The 20674-nt window shown below is 35.9% G+C and overlaps 1 protein-coding gene across 2 annotated transcripts in view; it reads left to right on the forward strand.

Moving 5' to 3' along the window:
• The window catches only part of ANTXR2 (ANTXR cell adhesion molecule 2), a 161121-nt gene that overhangs the window by 88379 nt on the left and 52068 nt on the right, over positions 1–20674 (forward strand). The window contains exons 13-16 of one of the 2 annotated variants that reach the window (XM_008957660.5): positions 1767–1811; positions 2662–2754; positions 9325–9492; positions 9798–19845. In XM_008957660.5, the coding sequence (XP_008955908.1) occupies positions 1767–1811; positions 2662–2754; positions 9325–9492; positions 9798–9920 (429 nt within the window). In that variant the 3' untranslated portion in view covers positions 9921–19845. Of the gene's footprint in view, positions 1–1766; positions 1812–2661; positions 2755–9324; positions 9493–9797; positions 19846–20674 lie in introns of those variants that run through there. The other variant, XM_003832274.6, reaches the window with a different exon arrangement.

The raw sequence follows: 20674 nt of genomic DNA on the forward strand, positions 1-20674 counted from the left end.
CAACAGGGCAGCGGGGAGCCACTGGTGTGTATGCAGTGGTGGAGCATTATTGTCAGTCTTTCTTTATCTGTACCCGTATCCAAGTCCCAACGCCCAAATTATTTTGATGAAAATATCAAAATCATATCATTTCACCTGGAAATATTTGTGCATACCTTTAAAAGACAAACAGTCTTTAAATATATATCCATGATCATAGTGATATACTACACATTAAAAATAATTCTTTGATGAGGTAAAAGTGGAACCACATTTTCAAAGTTGCTATTGTTTTAAACCTTTGAAAATTTAATAGCATAGTTGACACATTTGACATTAGATGACATCAAGCTGGAACATTTTCAGTTTTCCCTCTTAGTATAGAGACTTTGGTGTGTACCTGAAGTAGCTGAAGCCATTGACACTTGGTCAAAGATTTTCCATCACGATGGTGTGAATATCCAGATAGCCCAATACCAGTAAAAGTCATTTCAAATTAAGCCCCATTCTATTCACGTGAAGAATTAACTGTATTGGGGGGCCGAGGCGGGTGGATCACCCGAGATCAGGAATTCGAGACCAGCCTGGCCAATATGGTGAAACCCCGTCTTTACCAAAAATACAAAAAAATTAGCCAGGCGTGGTGGCGGGCGCCTGTAATCCCAGCTACTCCAGATGCTGAGACAGGAGAATCGCTTGAACCCGGGAGGTGGAGGTTGCAGTGAGCTGAGGTCATGCCATTGCACTCCGGCCTGGGAAACAAGAGTGAAACTCCATCTCAAAAAAAAAAAAAAAAAAAAAAATTAACTGTGAAAGATTTCATGAGTAAGGCATCACAGGAAAGGGGTCTTGGCTAAGAAGCTGATTTGTTACAAGCAGCTTCAAGCAACAGTTTGTATCATTACGGGCTGAGTTAGGAGACTCTCAGTTGGAGTCTCATTGTGGTTACAGTCAGGTGCCAGTTTGGCCGGAGTCATCTGGAAGCTTGGTGTGCCTGGGTGTCCAAGATGGACTTTTCTCTTATATGTCCTGTATCTCCTCTCGAATGGCTGAAATAGCTGGGGATCAGCTGGTGTCTCCCTCTCACCACCCAGCCTAGGTTAGTTTGGGTTTCCTCACAGCATGATGGTCTTGGGGTGGATTTCTGACCTGACAGCAGTGTTCCTCAACAGTGAGTGTTCCACTGATGTCAGGGAAACTTAAGTTCTTTTGACATAGCCTGAGAAGTCACATAGTACCACTTCTACCTTTTTCTTTTTTTTCTTTCTTTCTTTCTTTTTTTTTTTTTTTTTTTTTTTTGAGACAGAGTCTCTCTCTGTCACCCAGGCTGGAGTCCGGTGGCACGATCTCGGCACACTGCAAGCTCTGCCTCCCGGGTTCTCGCCATTCTCCTGCCTCAGCCTCGCGAGTAGCTGGGACTACTGGCGCCCGCCACCACGCCCGGCTAATTTTTTTTGTATTTTTAGTAGAGACGGGGTTTCACCGTGTTAGCCAGGATGGTCTCGATCTGCTGACCTCGTGATCCGCCCGCCTCGGCTTCCCAAAGTGCTGGGATTACAGGCGTGAGCCACCGCACCTGGCCCACTTCTACCTTTTTCTATTTGCCGAAAGCTAGTTATAGGCAATCCAAGATTCAAAGAGAGGGGCATAAATATTGGGTGGCAAGCTTCAATGAGGGACTTCTTTGGAGCTACCACAGTATTTTATGTATCAAATTATTTTTACACATCCTTACTATCTTCTCCCTATGCCATAGAAATTTTTATATTTGACTTTTTTTTTGACAGGTTATCAAGGATCCTCCACCACCACCACCCCCTGCACCAAAAGAGGTAAGTGAGTGCCTAAAAAACTGATATGGCTGTTTTTTTTTTCCAAATGCAGATACTATGCCCAAATTTGATCAATTTTGTCTGTTAGATAACTATGATACCTATGTACTGACTTTTTAATTTATACAAATCAGTGGTTATTTTTCATCCTCTTATGATTTATTTCATGTGCTAGAGGAATGGGACCTTCATACATTGCTAGATATAAACTGGCCATTGGAATCAATAGTACATAAAGATTTAATATACTTTTTATAGTACTATATCAACAGTTCTGATATCACTTATGTTATTGACAAAAAACATCCAAGCTGACAGTTGAAAGATCCTATTACTTTCTTCAAAATTCTTGGTGCTTTTATATGATTCTGTTAACCAGAATCATGTTAGGAACATGAAATAAGGAATGTGCTGGTGTTGTATATTTTCAAAGCTTCTCAACTGCTTATCTTTTCAGTTCAAATTTCATAGAGTCCAAACCTACACACACATTGATGCTTTAATGACTGTTAAAATGCTGTCCTAATTTTAATATTTTATCTTTTTAAGTATGAAGTGATGAATAGATTTGAAATACCAAATGATTCCCATAGTTAAAGAACAACTTCTAGTTACCTAGGGATGATGTAAGAGAGATTCCTGAAATTTGAGGAGGGAAAGGAGTTCTCATATCCTGTAGAACTCCACTTGAAATTTATGCATGTAAGTGTAAATATATCCACATGTTCTATACATAGTTTTTTCCATAGTAATGACCTAATTCAGAAAAATATTTAAATATGAGCCAGTTCCGACTAAACAGTATTTTAAGAAATTAATTAAAAACTATTTATAAAACATATTTCCACAGGAGGAAGAAGAACCTTTGCCTACTAAAAAGTGGCCAACTGTGGATGCTTCCTATTATGGTGGTCGAGGGGTTGGAGGAATTAAAAGAATGGAGGTTGGTATCTTAAAAAAAATAGAAGCTGCTAATCTGGAGTATGTATTTCTAGGACTATTAAGCCGTGGAAACTACTTTTCACAATTCAATATTATAATATCATCCATTTGTGCTTAACACTGGGTCTTTTCTAGATACATTTTTTTTCTATGGAATCATCCTAGCCGCTGCAAAACTGGCCTAGAAGAACTGGTTTCATTAATCAAAGGATTGCATTGATAAGACCTCTGAATTCTAAGGGACAAAACAAAGCTAGGGTTTTTCTTATTTTGGAAAAAATTACCGCATAGAACGTCAACTTTGAAGAAGCCAGCCACTTCAAGTTGCAACAATGTTCTTCTTTGTAAAGATCCAATAGTTATCTACTATTTGAGAAGAAAATGTTAAAATATTCAATAGCGTGGATCTGACTTTATCACAAATATAGAGAAAGCACATTTAATACTTTATGTTAGTTGCCACTTATGAACTATTGTAATTGATATTATATATCATTTATAGAATGCATTGAACTTTCAGACTAGCCCAAAGTGTTGATTAAAATTGAACTTTAATATTATATCTTAAAAGTCAAATAAGATTTTCTTATCACCATGAACTATTTTTTCAAAGTGATATATTATTTAGTAATAAGCAATTATTACCAGCACTGAGCTCTTAACAACAGTATAAACAGGCCTGCATCCCATCCCAAGGAGCAATTCAAGGGATTTTTTTCATGAGCACATTGACTTTATTATTAAATCCTGGCATTCCTTCCTTTTTAGTCATAATTTTCCTTTCTGATTAGAATGTGTTTTATGCATTTTACCATTGTTGCACATGTTTCCTATTGTCATATCTGCTTTGTGCCAGCAAAAATTGATAACCTAATGAACAACCCCACAATTATTGCAATTTTCTCCTTTTATACATTACAATAAAATTCAGATTCCCAAGGAGAGTTTCCCCTTTTCAGAATAAATTTTACTCTTCTTCAGAAAAAGCCCAGACATACTGAACATGGTTGTCATTACCAAAGTGTTTATGTAGGTCATCTGACAGTGATTCTTACTTTTCTGGACCACATTAGATCTTGAAGCAATGGACATTTTCCCTGAGAGCTTGCCCTTTATTGTTGAAATATCCTCTGAGGCAGATAACTCATTGCCAATTATCCATGATTATAGGCAGTTGCTAGATGCAGTTAAGTTGTTCTTTGGAGAAGTTATTGCATGTATTTTTGTGTGCTAGAAACTGAGAATCGCAAACAATATAAGAGAGCATGGCTAGGCAAGTTCTTGTTGTTTGACACAGAAGGAAGGTTATTTTCCTTTCTTACCTTTGTTGTGTCATTCTAGACTTGGAAAGGTGGGAAGAAAGTATATAGGATGTTCCTATATGTATAAAACATACACTTCGAAATAAAAGTGTTACAATCAAATATCCAAATATGATCTGTAACAACTTATTTTTATTTGATTTCATCTCATTCCAAAATGTGTGTGTAAAAAGATCTATATAACGGGGAAAAAAAGGCTTGATAAAATATACCAAAAATGTGAGTAGGTTTCTCTGGATGGACAATTTTCAATCTATGCTATATATTTCCCTATTGTTTAAATGTATTTGACAGTGAGCATGTACTACTTCATATTCAGAATAATAAACTTAATGCCATTTTGAAATTCACTCATGTAAAATATGGCATGATAATAAAGTAAGGATATTAGTATGTGAGCCTTAATTGAATAAATAATATTCTTGCTTTAAAAAACTAGGAATATGTCAGACTTTTGTTAGTTCAATATTCCAGTGTTCCAAAGATTGAGATCTCTTTTTAAAGGAAAGGAAATGTGTGAGTGAGCCCCTGAATGGGTCCTGAGTTAAAAGGAACATTATTGGTTTATATTTATGAGAGCCAAGAGCATACACACATCCCTAACTAACCTATAATTCAAGTTCCAAGAGTTTTTAACTCTTAATATGTGAAATTATGTTGCCCACCCATCCTTTTCAGTTGAACAAAATTTGTGACAAAAAACCGCAGCCAACTTGTAATAAATCTGGGTCCATTTTAATTTTGGATAATTTTGGCTACCTTGCATGAAGTATTCCATCAACAAGATGGAAATGAGAATGAGAATGAAGAAAAAAATGGAAAAGCAAGTGTGGATGTTACAAAGGGGAAACACGATACACGTTGAGTATCCCTTATCTGAAATGATTGGAACTAAAAGTGTTTTAGATTTTGGATTTTTTTCAGATTTCAGGATATTTGCACATACTTAATATGATATCTTGGGGAGGGGAGCCAAGTTGAAACATGAAATTTATTTTTGTTTGATATATACCCTATACACATAAGAGGAATATGTTTGACACACACTTTATACACACATAAGAAGAAGATGTGTATAAGATGTGTGTCAAACATAAATGAATTTAAAATATACCATAAATACACAAACATAATATACAAGCGTAAATGAATTTTAAAATATACAATGTTTTAAAATAATTTTGTGCATGAAACAAAAGTGTCAACTGTGACCCATCAGATGAGGTCAGGTGTGGAGTTTTCCTCTTATGCTGTTAAGTTGGCACTTCAAGGGTTTCAGGTTTTCGAGCATTTTGAATTTTAGATTTTTGAACTATACTCAACCTGTATATAAAAATACACAGTAAAAATTGAACTGAGAATTAAGCATCATTAAACATTTTCAAACATCAATTTATTTAAATGTGGAGATGGAAATGTTTCATTTATCTATTTATTTTTTAAGAAATCTGGAGTGGATGATGGGGAGTTCTCATTATGTTGCCCTGGCTGGTCTTGAACCCCTGAGCTCAAGCGATTCTCTCGATTCTCTCATGTAGCTGGGGCTCCAGGCAGGTGCCACTGTGCAAACAAAATTTGTTTTAAAAGCATGCTTATTCATTCAGTGGGCAAAGGACATGAACAGATACTTCTCAAAAGAAGACATTTATGCAGCCAAAAGACACATGAAAAAATGCTCATCATCACTGGCCATCAGAGAAATGCAAATCAAAACCACAATGAGATACCATCTCACACCAGTTAGAATGGCAATCATTAAAAAGTCAGGAAACAACAGGTGCTGGAGAGGATGTGGAGAAATAGGAACACTTTTACACTGTTGGTGGGACTGTAAACTAGTTCGACCATTGTGGAAGTCAGTGTGGCAATTCCTCAGGGATCTAGAACTAGAAATACCATTTGACCCAGCCATCCCATTACTGGGTATATACCCAAAGGACTATGAATCATGCTGCTATAAAGACACATGCACACGTATGTTTACTGCGGCACTATTCACAATAGCAAAGACTTGGAACCAACCCAAATGTCCAACAATGATAGACTGGATTAAGAAAATGTGGCACGTATACACCATGGAATACTATGCAGCCATAAAAAATGATGAGTTCATGTCCTTTGTAGGGACATGGATGAAATTGGAAACCATCATTCTCAGTAAACTATCGCAAGAACAAAAAACCAAACACTGCATATTCTCACTCATAGGTGGGAATTGAACAATGAGATCACATGGACACAGGAAGGGGAACATCACACTCTGGGGACTGTTGTGGGGTGGGGGGAGGGGGGAGGGATAGCATTGGGAGATATACCTAATGCTAGATGACGAGTTAGTGGGTGCAGTGCACCAGCATGGCACATGTATACATATGTAACTAACCTGCACAATGTGCACATGTACCCTAAAAAAGTATAATAATAAAAGAAAAAAAATATATTAAAAAAAAAAGCATGCTTATTCAAACCTGGAAGGTACTTCTCTTTTTTTTTTTTTTAAAGCCCTTAAACTAGGAAAAGTAAAAGGAATTATAGAAATTATGAGCACATGTGAATTACAGAACACATTTTTATAGCTAAGGTTATTTTAAGCCAGCATAGGGATTTTTACCTAGAATTTTTTTCTTCCTTCTTCTTTAAATTAAATATTTAAACACTATAGTAATGGGAATTTTTAGAAAGCTGGAACTGAGATGATGTTAATAACACCTGTTAGCACAACTGATCCACAATACCTAATGACTTCAAATGTGTGTTTCTGCCAATTCAGTGTGAAACTGTTTTTGTTTCTTTTCTCGATTCTGAAATTGCTCCTCAATGATATAACCTTCTAGTCATCCAAATATGCTCTGGAAATTATGGAATTTTATTGCTTATAATGAAAGCCAAGTGGAGTTGGAAGAATTTAGCTATCAAGCTTACACTTATTTTTTTCCATAATAAAGGCTGATATATTAATTCTGCTAAGGCTTCCTTTAGCAGTCTATTCTTGTTATTCTTTTGTCCTTTTTAACTGTATCAATGTGGTCAAACTAAAACATTAAAATTTATGCATACATACACATACACATATATATGTATATTTAATTGCTTTTAAGAGTTTGAAAACTCTAATAATTTCTAGTTTCAGACTTTGAGTAAGTGAGAATTGTTTGTGGTGGTGTTTGTGGTGGTGATGATGTTGATGATGATTAAATAGCTCCCTCATGAACTAAAACTAATGAATTTCTTTAATGGATCTTCTTTAGATCTCAGCAACTATATTTCTCAAGTATAGTCATTTGATAGTGTAGTACCTAGAAATGCCATATTGAGTCAGAACTCTAGTTTAACTAGCTTCATATACATATATTTTTAATCTGAGAATAGTATCAGTGAAACTTGAAAGAAGAATATGATTATCATTACCTCTGCAATATCAACTGTGAAACATAGGTGAGGGAGCTGTCTATTCTAAAGCCTATCATTTCTGAATGGATCTAAATTGTATCTACTTCTCTTTCTACCCTGAATGACTTCTCTAAGTTAGGACATTTGTGTCTTTACTTAATTGTGTATCTTTTTTTCCTTAAAATTGAGCCTTTACAACTGCAAGGATATGTGTCCTGATTTTAGAGTTTTTAATACAATTTAGCTATATCTAAAGATTTTATAAGTGTTAGTTGATCCAGGTGATGACACTGTGATTGGAAAGAGAAGGTCATTTCTCTGGAAAGAAAGCCAACTATCTGGCTCTAAAGGTTTAATGGTGTTTAAAACAATTTTAACAACCTCATAAAAACATTCTAGTATCATTGATCACACTGAAAGATATAGATACATTTTAATGACTCAACAGGGCCCACTTGAAATTGAAAGACCATTCTAAAATTGTAGTAAAAAAAGGTAAAAACATCTAAGTAAGCCTTATCAAAAATACTGAATAGTTATTTCCATGAATAGTAATCTTCTCTATCCCTACCCACTAATTCAGATCATTAAAATGCTTTAGGAAGTCTTAGGATTTTTTTTTTTTTCTTTTTAGAAATCACTTAACTCTGGTGTGTCATAGTGTGCCCTCGGTAGGTCTTAGTATAGGTTTTTAGAGCCTCACTCCTCTGACCTTGCCCATTTTTGGTGATGTCCTTGGTTTTTGTAGGGCTTTCCACTACTCCTGGTAGGACAAGCTCTTCTCCAGGGGCTGCATCCTATGTTTACATGCCCAGTTTGACTCAAATTTAGCTCTTAATTTCTGTCTATTGAAAAATAAAACAATCATTTGCTCTTAATTTCTGTCTATTGAAAAATAAAACAATCATTTGATCTTATGGTTTTTCAATGTCAAGAATTTTCAGAGGAAGAAATTTGCTATAATTTGTGGAATTCTCTAGGGTTCCTGAACTTTTCTTTTCAAAGCAGTCTTTTCAGATTTGACCTCCTCAATGAAAAAAATCATATGCCACACAACCATACTCAGATGAGCTTGGGAACTAAAGGCTGAACACTACATTACTTAGAACTATAAAAGTAAAGAAAACTCATATATAATTATTTTACTTTCAAAAACTAAATGTTCAGATCATACCTTTTACCTTAATCAGATATGATGAAAAGTTTGGAAGAAGCAACTCTTTTGTATAAAATACATTTGTAAAATTCTAACCAATTGGAAACTTATTAACCCATTTCAATCCATGTTCGAATCCCTGCCCTGTCACTTACTAGCTGGCTTTGGGCATATCACTTAGCCTCCCTGTGCCTCATCTGGAAAGAAGAAAATAGAGTCTCTATCTCACTGCATTTTTGTGTGGATTAAATGCAGACTGACACATAGTAATCACTCAGTAAATGCTAACTATCATCATTTTCATATATTTCTTCCAGTGTCATCACTACATATGGGTATGTGTTTAGCTAGCAGGGGAACAAACCAAATTAGAGAACAAAATTACACACTGTCATGCATTTCATATGTAAACCACAAATGGACTCTTTATTTAAAACTATGGAAAAATGGTTGCTTCAAATTTAGTTGGCTCCAGATTTTTTTACAAAGGGTTTTTTTTTTTTTTTTTGGATCTTAATATTAAATACAGTCAGGAGAGGTGAGAAACCTATTCAGCCTCTGAAGAGGAGAAATTAGGAATTAGGATACCTGCTCATCTTCTTTTTCACTCTGAGATGTGAACTAAAGGACCATAGGCTCAATAAGAGCCTGTTCCTCTAGGACACTTTATGTCTGGTAACAGTACTCTCCCTTTGTTTTACAGGTTCGTTGGGGTGATAAAGGATCTACTGAGGAAGGTGCAAGGCTAGAGAAAGCCAAAAATGCTGTGGTGAAGATTCCTGAAGAAACAGAGGAACCCATCAGGCCTAGACCACCTCGACCCAAACCCACACACCAGCCTCCTCAGACAAAATGGTACACCCCAATTAAGGTATGTGTCCAGATTTTGTGTAATTTAACTCGAAACTTCTGGAGACATTGTAACTTTTTTTGTACCACATCCCCCCAGCTACTTGAAAGAGGGTAGATGAAATTGCAGATATTCATTGTACACTCTTAACAGCTGAATACTTTCTTGGCAATAAGAACCTCTAGGTTTTTATTGCTTATTAGTTTACCTTATGAAAGAAATAAGGGTAAAGAAGATTTTACTTTCTTCGTTTTATGTCTTCATTTATTCAGTACATAGAGATTGAGTACATTCTCTGCGAATTCACAAATCTCATTTTCCCTTAGGGTCGTCTTGATGCTCTCTGGGCTTTGTTGAGGCGGCAGTATGACCGGGTTTCTTTGATGCGACCTCAGGAAGGAGATGAGGTTTGTATATGGGAATGTACTGAGAAAGAGCTAACTGCTTGAGTCAGTATAATGAAGGCAGGGAAATAGTAATAAAAAATGATTTTAAAACCCTATTGCACTTGAGGAAGGAAATACTGTCAAGTGTAGATTTCTATTACATAGAGTTGTCTATAAATTACCTATTGTTAGAATGCATCTTCAAACTACATTTTTACACCATTCCCTTTTCAAGAAATTCTTTACAATTCTGGTCATTTGTACACATACTTTAATAAACACAATCATTGCATCAGCCCTTGACTTTGAAGACAAAATGTTCCAACAGACTGGGAGTTAATAGCTGAAGTCCTTCTACAGCATTTAGTAGCATTTAGTAGCAATAAGGCCTAGGGCAAAGGCCTCAGAATCTGTTTTATAGATATAAATATGTTCCCTGCCTTCAACAGTTGATGTAATCGAATTTCTTGACTATTACGTAAAAGTGTCTTTAAAGTTATAAAGCATTATAAAAATCTGTGATAGTGATAAACACACACACATACACACATATGTATATGTATATATTTTTTCCCCACCAGGGAAGCCTGTCTGAGGCTATATTTTTGTTTTGGAAATACGGCTACAATTACTCTAGTTTTGTAATTTCAGTAATATAGTAGTACTATTTCCCATTGTATTGATGTAAGAAAAATTGATTAAAACCTTTTCATATGTAACAATGGATAGGTTTGGTTCAGAGACAGTACAGTTCATAATAGTAGTGATGCAGGGCAGGTGAGCCCCAAAATTGAAGCTTAGCCTGGGAGAGTTCTTAACTTCATCTAAGAAGGAATCTGATGCAGGGCAGGGAGGCTTCCAAATTGGAGCTTAGCCCAGGAAGGTTCCTGGCTTCATCCAGAAAAGAATTCAAGGGTAAGCCAGAGGTGTTAGCAACTTTTGTTGAAGCGACAGTGCATAGCAGCAGCAGAGGTACTACTCCTTGTGGAGCAGGGCTACCCTATAGGCAGTGTGCCCAGAGGAGCAGCTCAGAGGCAGTTCTTTAGTCATATTGATACCCACTTTTAATTATATGAAAATTAAGGGGTGGATCATGCAGACATTTCTAGAAAAGGTGTGACAACTTCCGGGTCATTGGGTCATTGTCATGGAAAGTGGTGGTAACTTCTGGGTGTTGCCATGGCAATGGCAAACTGACATGGCACCCTGGTCAGTGTGTCTTATGGGAAAGTGTTTTCGCCCCATCCCTGTTTTAGTTAATCATCAATTAGGTCTGGTGTCCAAGCCTCACCTCCAGAATCCAGTACTGCCTCCTACCTCATTAGAATTGTTTTCACTGTGTGTCAACATGATCATTCCTCTGTTTTAACAACATGAAGTTCATGAATAAACTTCATGAACTTCAACTTCAGGGGATTTTTTTTTTTAATGCAATTTGAGGGCGGGCGCGGTGGCTCACGCCTGTAATCCCAGCACTTTGGGAAGCCGAGGCGGGCGGATCACGAGGTCAGGAGATTGAGACCATCCTGGCTAACATGGAGAAACCCCGTCTCTACTAAAAATAAAAAAAATTAGCCGGGCGTGGTGGCGGGCGCCTGTAGTCCCAGCTACTCGCGAGGCTGAGGCAGGAGAATGGCGTGAACCTGGGAGGCGGAGCTTGCAGTGAGCCGAGATCTTGCCACTGCACTCCAGCCTGGGCGACAGAGAGAGACTACGTCTCAAAAAAAAAAAAAAAAAAAAAAAAAAATGTAATTTGAGAAAATTTATTCCTGGAATTTTCCCCAACAGATCATCATTTACTGTTTGCTAAGACCATAAGTAGAGAGAACTAGTTGGTTTATAAAGCAGTCTCTTTCATGATCCAATCACTGTGGTTCTTCATAATGACATTTGTATCTTTTTAAATTCATCTGTGATCTGGAGTTCTGTTCTGGAACAACATGTACTAACTCTTCTTCCTCTTCCACATGCTAGACTTTAACTTCATGTATTTTAAAATTGTTTTCATGCATCATCTTAGTTTTTATTCCCCAGGTTAGACACTAGTTTATTTGTTCAATAATTTTCACCTTATTAAGTGCTGGGTATTGAGCTAACATTGAATATATACTAGCCAATAAAAACAGACAGTGGTCTCAGTTCTCTTGCTAATACTTTATATTTTGTTTTAACTGTCATGATTGCAATTTAGTTTATAGTCTCTCATTATTCCTATTAATTTTGATTCAATTCAATAATTTTTGGATTATAAATATGTAAAAGCAATGGCATCAAGTAATATCAAAGGGTAGAAACAAACAGCAGCCTCCGCCCTTAAGAAACCTGAACTTTGGGAAACAAGACATGTACAAAAATAAGATCTATTCTGGAATGTGTTCTGGGTACTCTTGGGTGCGTAGGAAAATAAAGATTAGCTCTCCCTCAGGAGAGATTAGGGAAAGCTTCTTCAAAAATATAGGTGCCCTGTCTTTGAATATAGGTAGGAGATATGTAGAATGAACATTTCCATAGATGTGGCATCATGAGCAAAGTCATTGAGGCAGTGATTCGTGGTTTGCTAGATAATCTGGGGTTCAGAAGTGAAAACCAGAAAGATTCACTGGGAATAGAAAAGAAGAAATATGTGAGTTTAGATAATTGGTATGTTTAGTTTTTTAAATGATGCATTATAATCATTCATTCAACAAATATTTACCTAGTGCCTAACATATATCAGGTAATCTGTTAGATATCAAATAAATTTAACATTCTTCTTAAATTATAATGCTATAATATTTCAAATGTTGCCCCAGCAGGTTAAATTATTTATTTTTTCATGTTTGAAGAATAATGCTTCCCTTTCCATTATTTTGACCAAGATTTTCTTCCTTTTTCTTTCCTTTTTTTTTTTAATTAATATGCTCACACTTTTGTCTAAGATAAGTCCAAAGCTTTTATTCTAACTCTTGAGGTCAGATTATTTCAAAATTCAGGATTTTTCTGATTTTAGGAATATGATATAATCTATGTATCAAATATTATGTAAAGCATCATCTCCTAATCATATTATTCAGACATTTTTCTATTATATATTAATATATATGAATTGTAAAACTTGTTGCTTCCAAATGAATTTTGGTGACAAATGTAGGATAAAACTTTCAGTTTTCAAAGATTCTGAACCTCAGAGATATAGATAAAATATAATTGACCTCTATTATGTGAGGTTAACTAAAACCCCACTTTTTCCACTCTGTGCTATTTATGCCTTTTTTAAAATTTGTTTTTACTTAAGTGCGGGACTTCAGGCTTAGTAAACATCAGTTGCCGATTCAATTAATTGATTTGTTTTTTTCATCAGATACATATTATGATTCTATGTGTGCCTGATGCAGTCTGAGTTAATCTTTTATCGTCATACCTATTCTTTTTAGCTTTAGTACTTCTGATGTTTTCCTATCTGCAAATTTTTATTTCAAGCCACTGTTGAAACCTCAGTGTGGCATCCCATGAGAGCCTTTTCTCACAGATGGACACTTCACAGTTAAGTGTCATTAGTATGTTAAAGCTAGGAACCTACCCAAAAGTACAAACTCAGTTTACTACATGATTCCCAAGGATTTTTAATAAATTGTGTTAAATTCCTTGCTGAATTTAAGGTATAATGTATATCTATCTATTCACCCATCCAACCAAACCAACCACAGATTCTTCACTCAAGAAAATCAGGTAAGCTTGGCATGATTTGCTGTTTTGCCTTTATGTTTCTTGCTAGTGCTTTTTTACAATATTTATTATTTTGTTTTAGACTGAGGTTTTATGTCAAATCTGTAGTTATCAGCATATGACCTTTACCTTTTAGACAACTTGAGAAATCTTCACCCCCACCCCCCACATTTTTATTTCCCAGCTTTCCATTTTCATTGTTTCACAAAGATTAAGAATACCTGAATGTGGCCAGGTGTGGTGGCTCACACCTGTAATCCCAGCACTTTGGGGGCCGAGGCAGATGGGTCACTTGAGGCCAGGAGTTGGAGACTAGCCTGGCCAACATGGTGAAACCCTGTCTCTACCAAAAAATAGAAAAATTAGCCAGGTGTGGTGGGGCACACCTGTAGTCCCAGCTACTCGGGAGGCTGAGTTGAAAGAATCACTTGAACCCAGGAGGTGAAGGTTGCAGTAGTGAGCTGAGATCGCACCACTGCCCTCCAGCCTGGGCAACAGAGGGAAAAAAAAAAATCCGAATTTATGTCAACTCCACATCATCAACCAGGTATTCTTTATTTCATAAAATTAACTCCCATATAAATTCCCTATCCCACACACATATAAACCTGAACCTACATTTTTCCAGAGATTTAATCATAAAAATACACAGCAAGAATTCTTCCACTACTTTAGTGAAATAGCTTTCTGTACATTATTAGGATAATTGAAGGGCCCCAACATTTTTTATAAGTTTACAGTATGTATTAGGAAACCATACTATTTTGGTTTCACTATCTCTAAAGTGCTATCATACTTCCCTTCCTCCCCACATTCCTTTTTCCCTCCCTCTTTTCCTTCCTTCCTTCTTCTTTTATCTTTGTTTCTTCTTAAATGCATTTATTTCCACTATGCTTTCACTTTGTTTTGACAGTTTCTTATACTAGTTTATACATTTTTATATGTTAATTTTCAGTTGGCTTCTTGTGAACAAATGAAGCCTTCGGATGCCCTATTCTTATAGTCACCAGCACAGTAAATATCTTTATTGACAAAGGCAACTTGTGCCAAAAAGAATGTGCAGCAATCACAGGCCATTTAATCATGGTAAATATTTCAGTGATTTTTTTTTAAGTCTCTAAAATAATGTAAACATAAAAATATTATTATCCAAAAAGTAATATTTAATTATTTGTTTAAATAAAATCATATTTGCATGGGGCAGTGATATAATCTGTATTGAGACTCTAATATCCTACAAATTTTATTTCTATTTTATAGAAAGAGCACATAATATTTCTTAAATTTCAGTTCTTTTTTGCTTTAGAGTATCTTTCATTTGGGGAACTTACAGTAATTTACCTATTCAGAAAATAATGACTCAGAAGCAGGAAGAGTATCAGGAATTTAGAGTATATTTGGCACAGCTAATCTGGATGCATCATATTAATATGGGATGATCTGCTTTGGTAATGCTTTATATATGCATGAGAAGACATCCATAGCTCACCACTACCTTCTACTTACTGTGGTTAGTTGGTAAAAAATTAAAGTTACTGAACCTTATGGTTTTTACCAATTCAGTTTATGTAGATGTGGTTTATCATGGAATTACATGTACTAAAGAAAATTAAAATTTAGGGGACTACGATGCCCAAGTGGTAGTATCCTCTACTTCTCTGGCTGTTCTTTAAATAACTGTCTATCTATCTACATTTATATTTGCTTCAAGAAAGGAGAAAATGAATTGTCTTCAGAGTAGTGTGTGTGTGTGTGTGTGTGTGTGTGTGTGTGTGTGTCTAAGTCCTAGCATAATCATTCATTGAATGAGAAAAATTAGTCCTGGAGTTCTTTTGTTAGCTTTAAATAATCACACACACCTACAATTGGGCTCTAAGCAAGGGTGAAATCCTATTGTTTGCAAATTTACATCCCTAATGTCAATCAAAATCTGATTAAATGAAAAACGTTGAACTGAGTCCAATTCATGAAAGATTTTATATTTTTAAGAGATGTCCATTGCCCTTTGAAAATGTATATCACTTTTATATCAACAAATCTATGTTCTCAACAAATTATCTGATATTAGGAATATTAGGAAATTTGTAAATAGCATTGTATCAGCTTAGATTAGATACACTGATTCCCTCTAAAAGAATTGTCTATGCATAGCAAAAAGTTCACTGGAACAAATGTTATTGTCTGTTAAGGTCAATTCTTTTTAAAATAAACTTTCTTATCAACATGTAAATTGGTGAATATATTTTGCAAATAATTTTATTTTCCTGTGTTTTCTGTGCTCATAATGGTTTTTGTGTGTATACATGCATAATATTTACTTTTGATTATGCTTCTTATGAAATATTTATACAGGTATACAAGTTCCATGTGTGTGCTTATAAAGCAATTTTTAAACTGTAGAAATCAGGAAGAGTTTAAACAATTTTTTTAGTTAGAAATGGATGGAACTTGATGTGTATTGTCAAGAAGTAAATGAGAATGCTTCCTTTTTTAAAGGAGGTAATAGTGACTCTAAAAAAAGGCAAAACAAACTTCATGCCACTTGAGAGACAATAAAACACAGTTGTTTTCAGGTTGTGGCTAATGGTTCTAAATAACACGACCTCTGCCTAGTCAACAGCATGTTTTCTACCTAGGAAAACAATCTTGTCATTTATTTATAATTGTTTACTGCAGATTCTGCCTCTTGAGACTCAAGTTTAGTTGTATAAACAAATCAGCGTTCCTAGAACTCAACCCAGAGTCACGCACATTTATTCTGTAAGTCCCGTCACGGTGAATTTCCAGCCAAATGCGCCCCTTTTATGGCTCGGAGGCCGCACCGGGCACGTTTGTGGAAGAATTCACTGCTGAATTGAAGTCCTTGATCAAGTAATTGAAGTTCAGGCAGAAAGTATCAAAGCGGGCGAGCAGTCTCCCGCTCGGGCCCTCTCTCGCGCTCTCTTCCGCGCGCCAGCTCCCGCAGAGGTGGCGGGGTCCGCGGGCCGCACGCCGGGCCCGGGCTTTGATTGCGGCGGGAAGTCCTCTGAGTCATGAATGTTTCAGCGCGGCGCGCGAAGTGAGGGCCGCGCGTCCAGGTGTAAGCTAGCAGGTTGTCGCTGACATCTGTTTGCAGCGGCGGCAGCGGCCTCCCTAGCCCGCAGCGAGCGGCCGGATTGTCAGCGGAGGTAGTTGAGAGCGGCAGAACCGTTTTGGTCTCACTCTCGCTGCCTGGAGGCCTGAAACACCAAAGGTAGGAGTCGGGGTGGACACAGCTGCGCTCCCAAACTTGCCTTAGGCACAAATAAGAGATCTAATGTAGTTTGACTCCGTTGCGGTGGGGAGACGAGGACAGAAAGCCACTTCAGAGACAACTTAACGCTGCAACATCTGCCGCCAAGTTTCCAGGGAGTGACAGGGGACAGCAGGTACAGATCGAAGTCTCCACATAAACAACCTCCATTAAGCCGTGGACTCTTTTGAAGGGCCTCCATCAAACATGCCGGAGTCCGCAACAGGAGTTTGTTTGGTTTTCAAAGCAGTGTTTTGTTTTTCGCAGTAACAAGGTAATTTATAAATGATGCATTACCATGCGTTCTCCTTTTTGATTTGAAAAGAGAGAGTTAGAGAAGCAGAAAGGCAAAGAAAGAAGAAAGCGCAGCACTAGTTTTGGAGTAGTTCCACAAACCAATTAAATCTCCAAGGAGCTTCTTGGCTGTAATCGAGGTTATGTTAACCTTCAGAAGGCAGTCTCTCCTCACCAGCAAGCAGACATAAAAGTGTGTTTACAGCAGTTGAAGAATCCTAGTAACACTCGTCAAGTACATCCACCATTTGTTTTTAAACTTTTAAGGTTTCTTATTACACGGAGATGAAATTGAATTAAATTTTTTGCCGATGGATGTAATTTTTTACTAAAACAAAATTTACAAAATTGATTTGACTTTAATTGATTCCTATTCATAAAGACTTCATTCCTATAGTTGCATATAAAAAATAAAATGTTAAGTCGGAAGTAAACAAACATTTTCTTTTTGGGCGGTTCTCCTCCTCTACTACCTACATTCAGCCAGAAACAAATTCAAGAATGTGTTGACTTTTCAATGGAAATACTGCAAAAACTCCTTAATTTTGCACACGTAAATATGACATAATAGAGTTGGTTAAAATATTAGCCTGATAAGAAAGAGCTCCTGGGAATAGTAAGATAATAAAGATTTTATAGTAACGTAAAATATCATTCGTAAAATTTAGGCTCCCTTTCTTGAGAAAAAGGAGAGATGCTGACTCAAAAGTATCCTTTGGAGAGGGAAGTAGCCAGGGAGCAATGGCCTAAGGGCAGATGGTAGTATGTAGCAAAGTTTTTATGTCTTGTTGAAATAAGCAACATAAATATTTTTCAGTATATTGAGAGGACTTTTGTCAGTTGTGCAGATGTAATTTCGTTTTTTTGAAATGATTGACGGCAATTGCTTTCTCAAGAATATTCAGTCTGACAGAACACTATCTCAATCCTCCAATTTTTTAAATCTACAGCAAAACCCACAAAAATATCAGAGAAGACAGGTTGCACAAGTTCATTTAAAAGGGACCCGAGAATCCTGATAACGTCAAAGGCAAAGGCTTTGGGCTCTACCTCTTGTTTACGTCTCTAGTTCTAAATTTATGCTCGTGCCTTTCAGTCCTGCTTGTGAATTTTCAGGCTCACACTGGCCTTGCCCTTTTTAATGGCGGCTTCTTAAATGATTACAACCTTCTCAAGGATGGCTTTGTACTCCATTATGTTAACAAATCACCCAGTGCTTGGCACTCTTAAACCGTGTCATCTTCAAATATAATAAGCATCTGGATAGTAGAGATTCTGCATCACACTGCCATTATGTTCCCATCACAGTTGCGAAGTGTAACCACTAGTGGGTCTTTCAGTGCAGATTGAAACCTTCACTCAATTGATTTGATGCTTCAAGTGTCTTCAGTGCCTAGAATTATGCTGCTAATGACTGCATTCTTTAAAAAAATCATTAAAATATATGTATATTGATAGCCTGGGCTACTCAATATTATTACCCCAAAAATCATTGTTTTGAAAAAGGGCTACATTTTTAAATTTAGTTTTTAGTTTCCATCCAAATATTTTGTGCCATATAGCTGAACTTTGTAACAGATTTTAGGGGCTTTAGAAAAAATAACCCTTTATTGTAGCCTAATTGAGTCAGTCCTATCATGTATAAAATGCCCATGTATTTCTATTCATTTCCTTTTATATATTAAAATGACAGAGTAGAAAATATAAAAATGTTTAAAAACTGTAAACCCATTGTTTACCTTTTATTTCTATAAGATCTGAAATTTGTTTCTTTAGGGCGATTCTGATGCAACAAAGCTGGAAAAGAATACCACTAGTCTTTTCCGTTCTTTATATTATCTTTCATTATTATTACCTTTGGCCTTTACCTTTCAGGGCGTCTTTAAAATACCATCATATTCCATTTAACTTAATGGAAGTAATTAACTTCAGTTTATACATATTTGAAAGATAAATTTTTACTAGAATAATCCATCTCATGAACATGCCATTTTTATACTACTATCCCACTGACTGTTTTAGGAGAGTGTGTATATATATATGAATGTGCATATAGCATGTTTATAACTATATATATGTATATATTCTTATAGGACATATTTGCTCACTGTGTATATCATGAACTGTTTCAGTGGAAAATAACAAATTCATGAAATAGAATGCTTTTTGATAACATTTCTTAGTTTCAATAAAATAATCTCTTAATTAGGTATATAAGTTGGCAAAAGTGTTGACTCAGTCTGGTTTCCTGAAGTGAAGTGCAGAATATGCAAAATTTAATCATTTAAATTACCAAAAAATATATTTTTTTTCAAAGAACCTATAAACAGAACTTGGGTACTTAGTTGTCTCCCCTCCCCATATAGGCATTATTAGCTATTTAGTGGAATCATATACATTTTCTGTATTAATTTCCAAGTTTAGATAAATATTTATCTTGATTAAAATTTCATCAGCAACCTTTTGATAAACAAGAAACAAAAAATGATTAGTGTAAATACCTCTTCTCAATGCACTGGTTTTAGAAATGTAACTTCTTTTCGTCATCATCAGTGAGCTTTGGCACTCTGAAAGAATACTTTTGGCTGAGTGTGGGGCTCACACCTGCAATCCCAACACTTTGGGAGGCAGAGATGAGAGAATCCCTTGAGTCCCGGAGTTTGAGACCAGCCTGGGCAACATAGGGAAACCCCGTCTCTACAAAAAATACAAACAAAATATTAGCCTGGTAGAGTGGAACATGCCTGTAGTACCAGCTACCTGGGAGGCTGAGGTGGGAGGATTGCTTGAGCCAGGGATGTCAAGGCTGCAGTAAGCCATGATCACACTATTGCACTCCAGCCTGGGTGACAGAGCAAGATCCCATCTTAAAAAAATAACAATAATTAAAAAAAGAATACTTTCAAAATGTCTTGGTGGTCCAAGACTAAACACATTATTTTCTGAGGCTCAACGTATGGCTGTGATGTAGAATACCTTGAAGACATCAATTAAATCATCCAATGGGGAGCAGAAATGTCAACACAGATACAATTTTAAGCTTTATTTTCCATTTTTTGGTTACTTTATGTATGGTTTTTATATACTTTTTATTACAGAGGCTTAAATATATATTTAAATAAATTACTATAATTTCTAATAATTTACAGAAATCTACATTATTCTACATGTGTTAAATACTCATTTTTAAATTCAGAGCTCAGAAGACCCAGTCCAAGGGGGGATACAGTGCATCTTTTTTGTAGACAGTTTGTTACTTAAATAGAATGCATTATGATGGTGCCTTTGTGTCTACCAGAACCCCACTTATAAGTTTAGTTTAAGGAAAGCTTTGTAACTCAGTTAAGGAAATTGGCTTGAGTAGGAAGCTTTTATTGCCCCTTTATTCCTAAAAATGTACTTATAAATGCCTTTCAACTTTGCTAAATATCTCTCATTTTTATTTATAAATAAAACACTAGGATTTGTATAACATAGAAACGAATATATAGTCGTATGCAATAGTAATAATTATACTAAGTAATTTCTTTAAAAATTTTTCCATATC

This window comes from Pan paniscus, chromosome 3 (assembly GCF_029289425.2).
Source record: "Pan paniscus chromosome 3, NHGRI_mPanPan1-v2.0_pri, whole genome shotgun sequence".
Classification (NCBI taxonomy): Eukaryota; Metazoa; Chordata; class Mammalia; order Primates; family Hominidae; genus Pan; species Pan paniscus.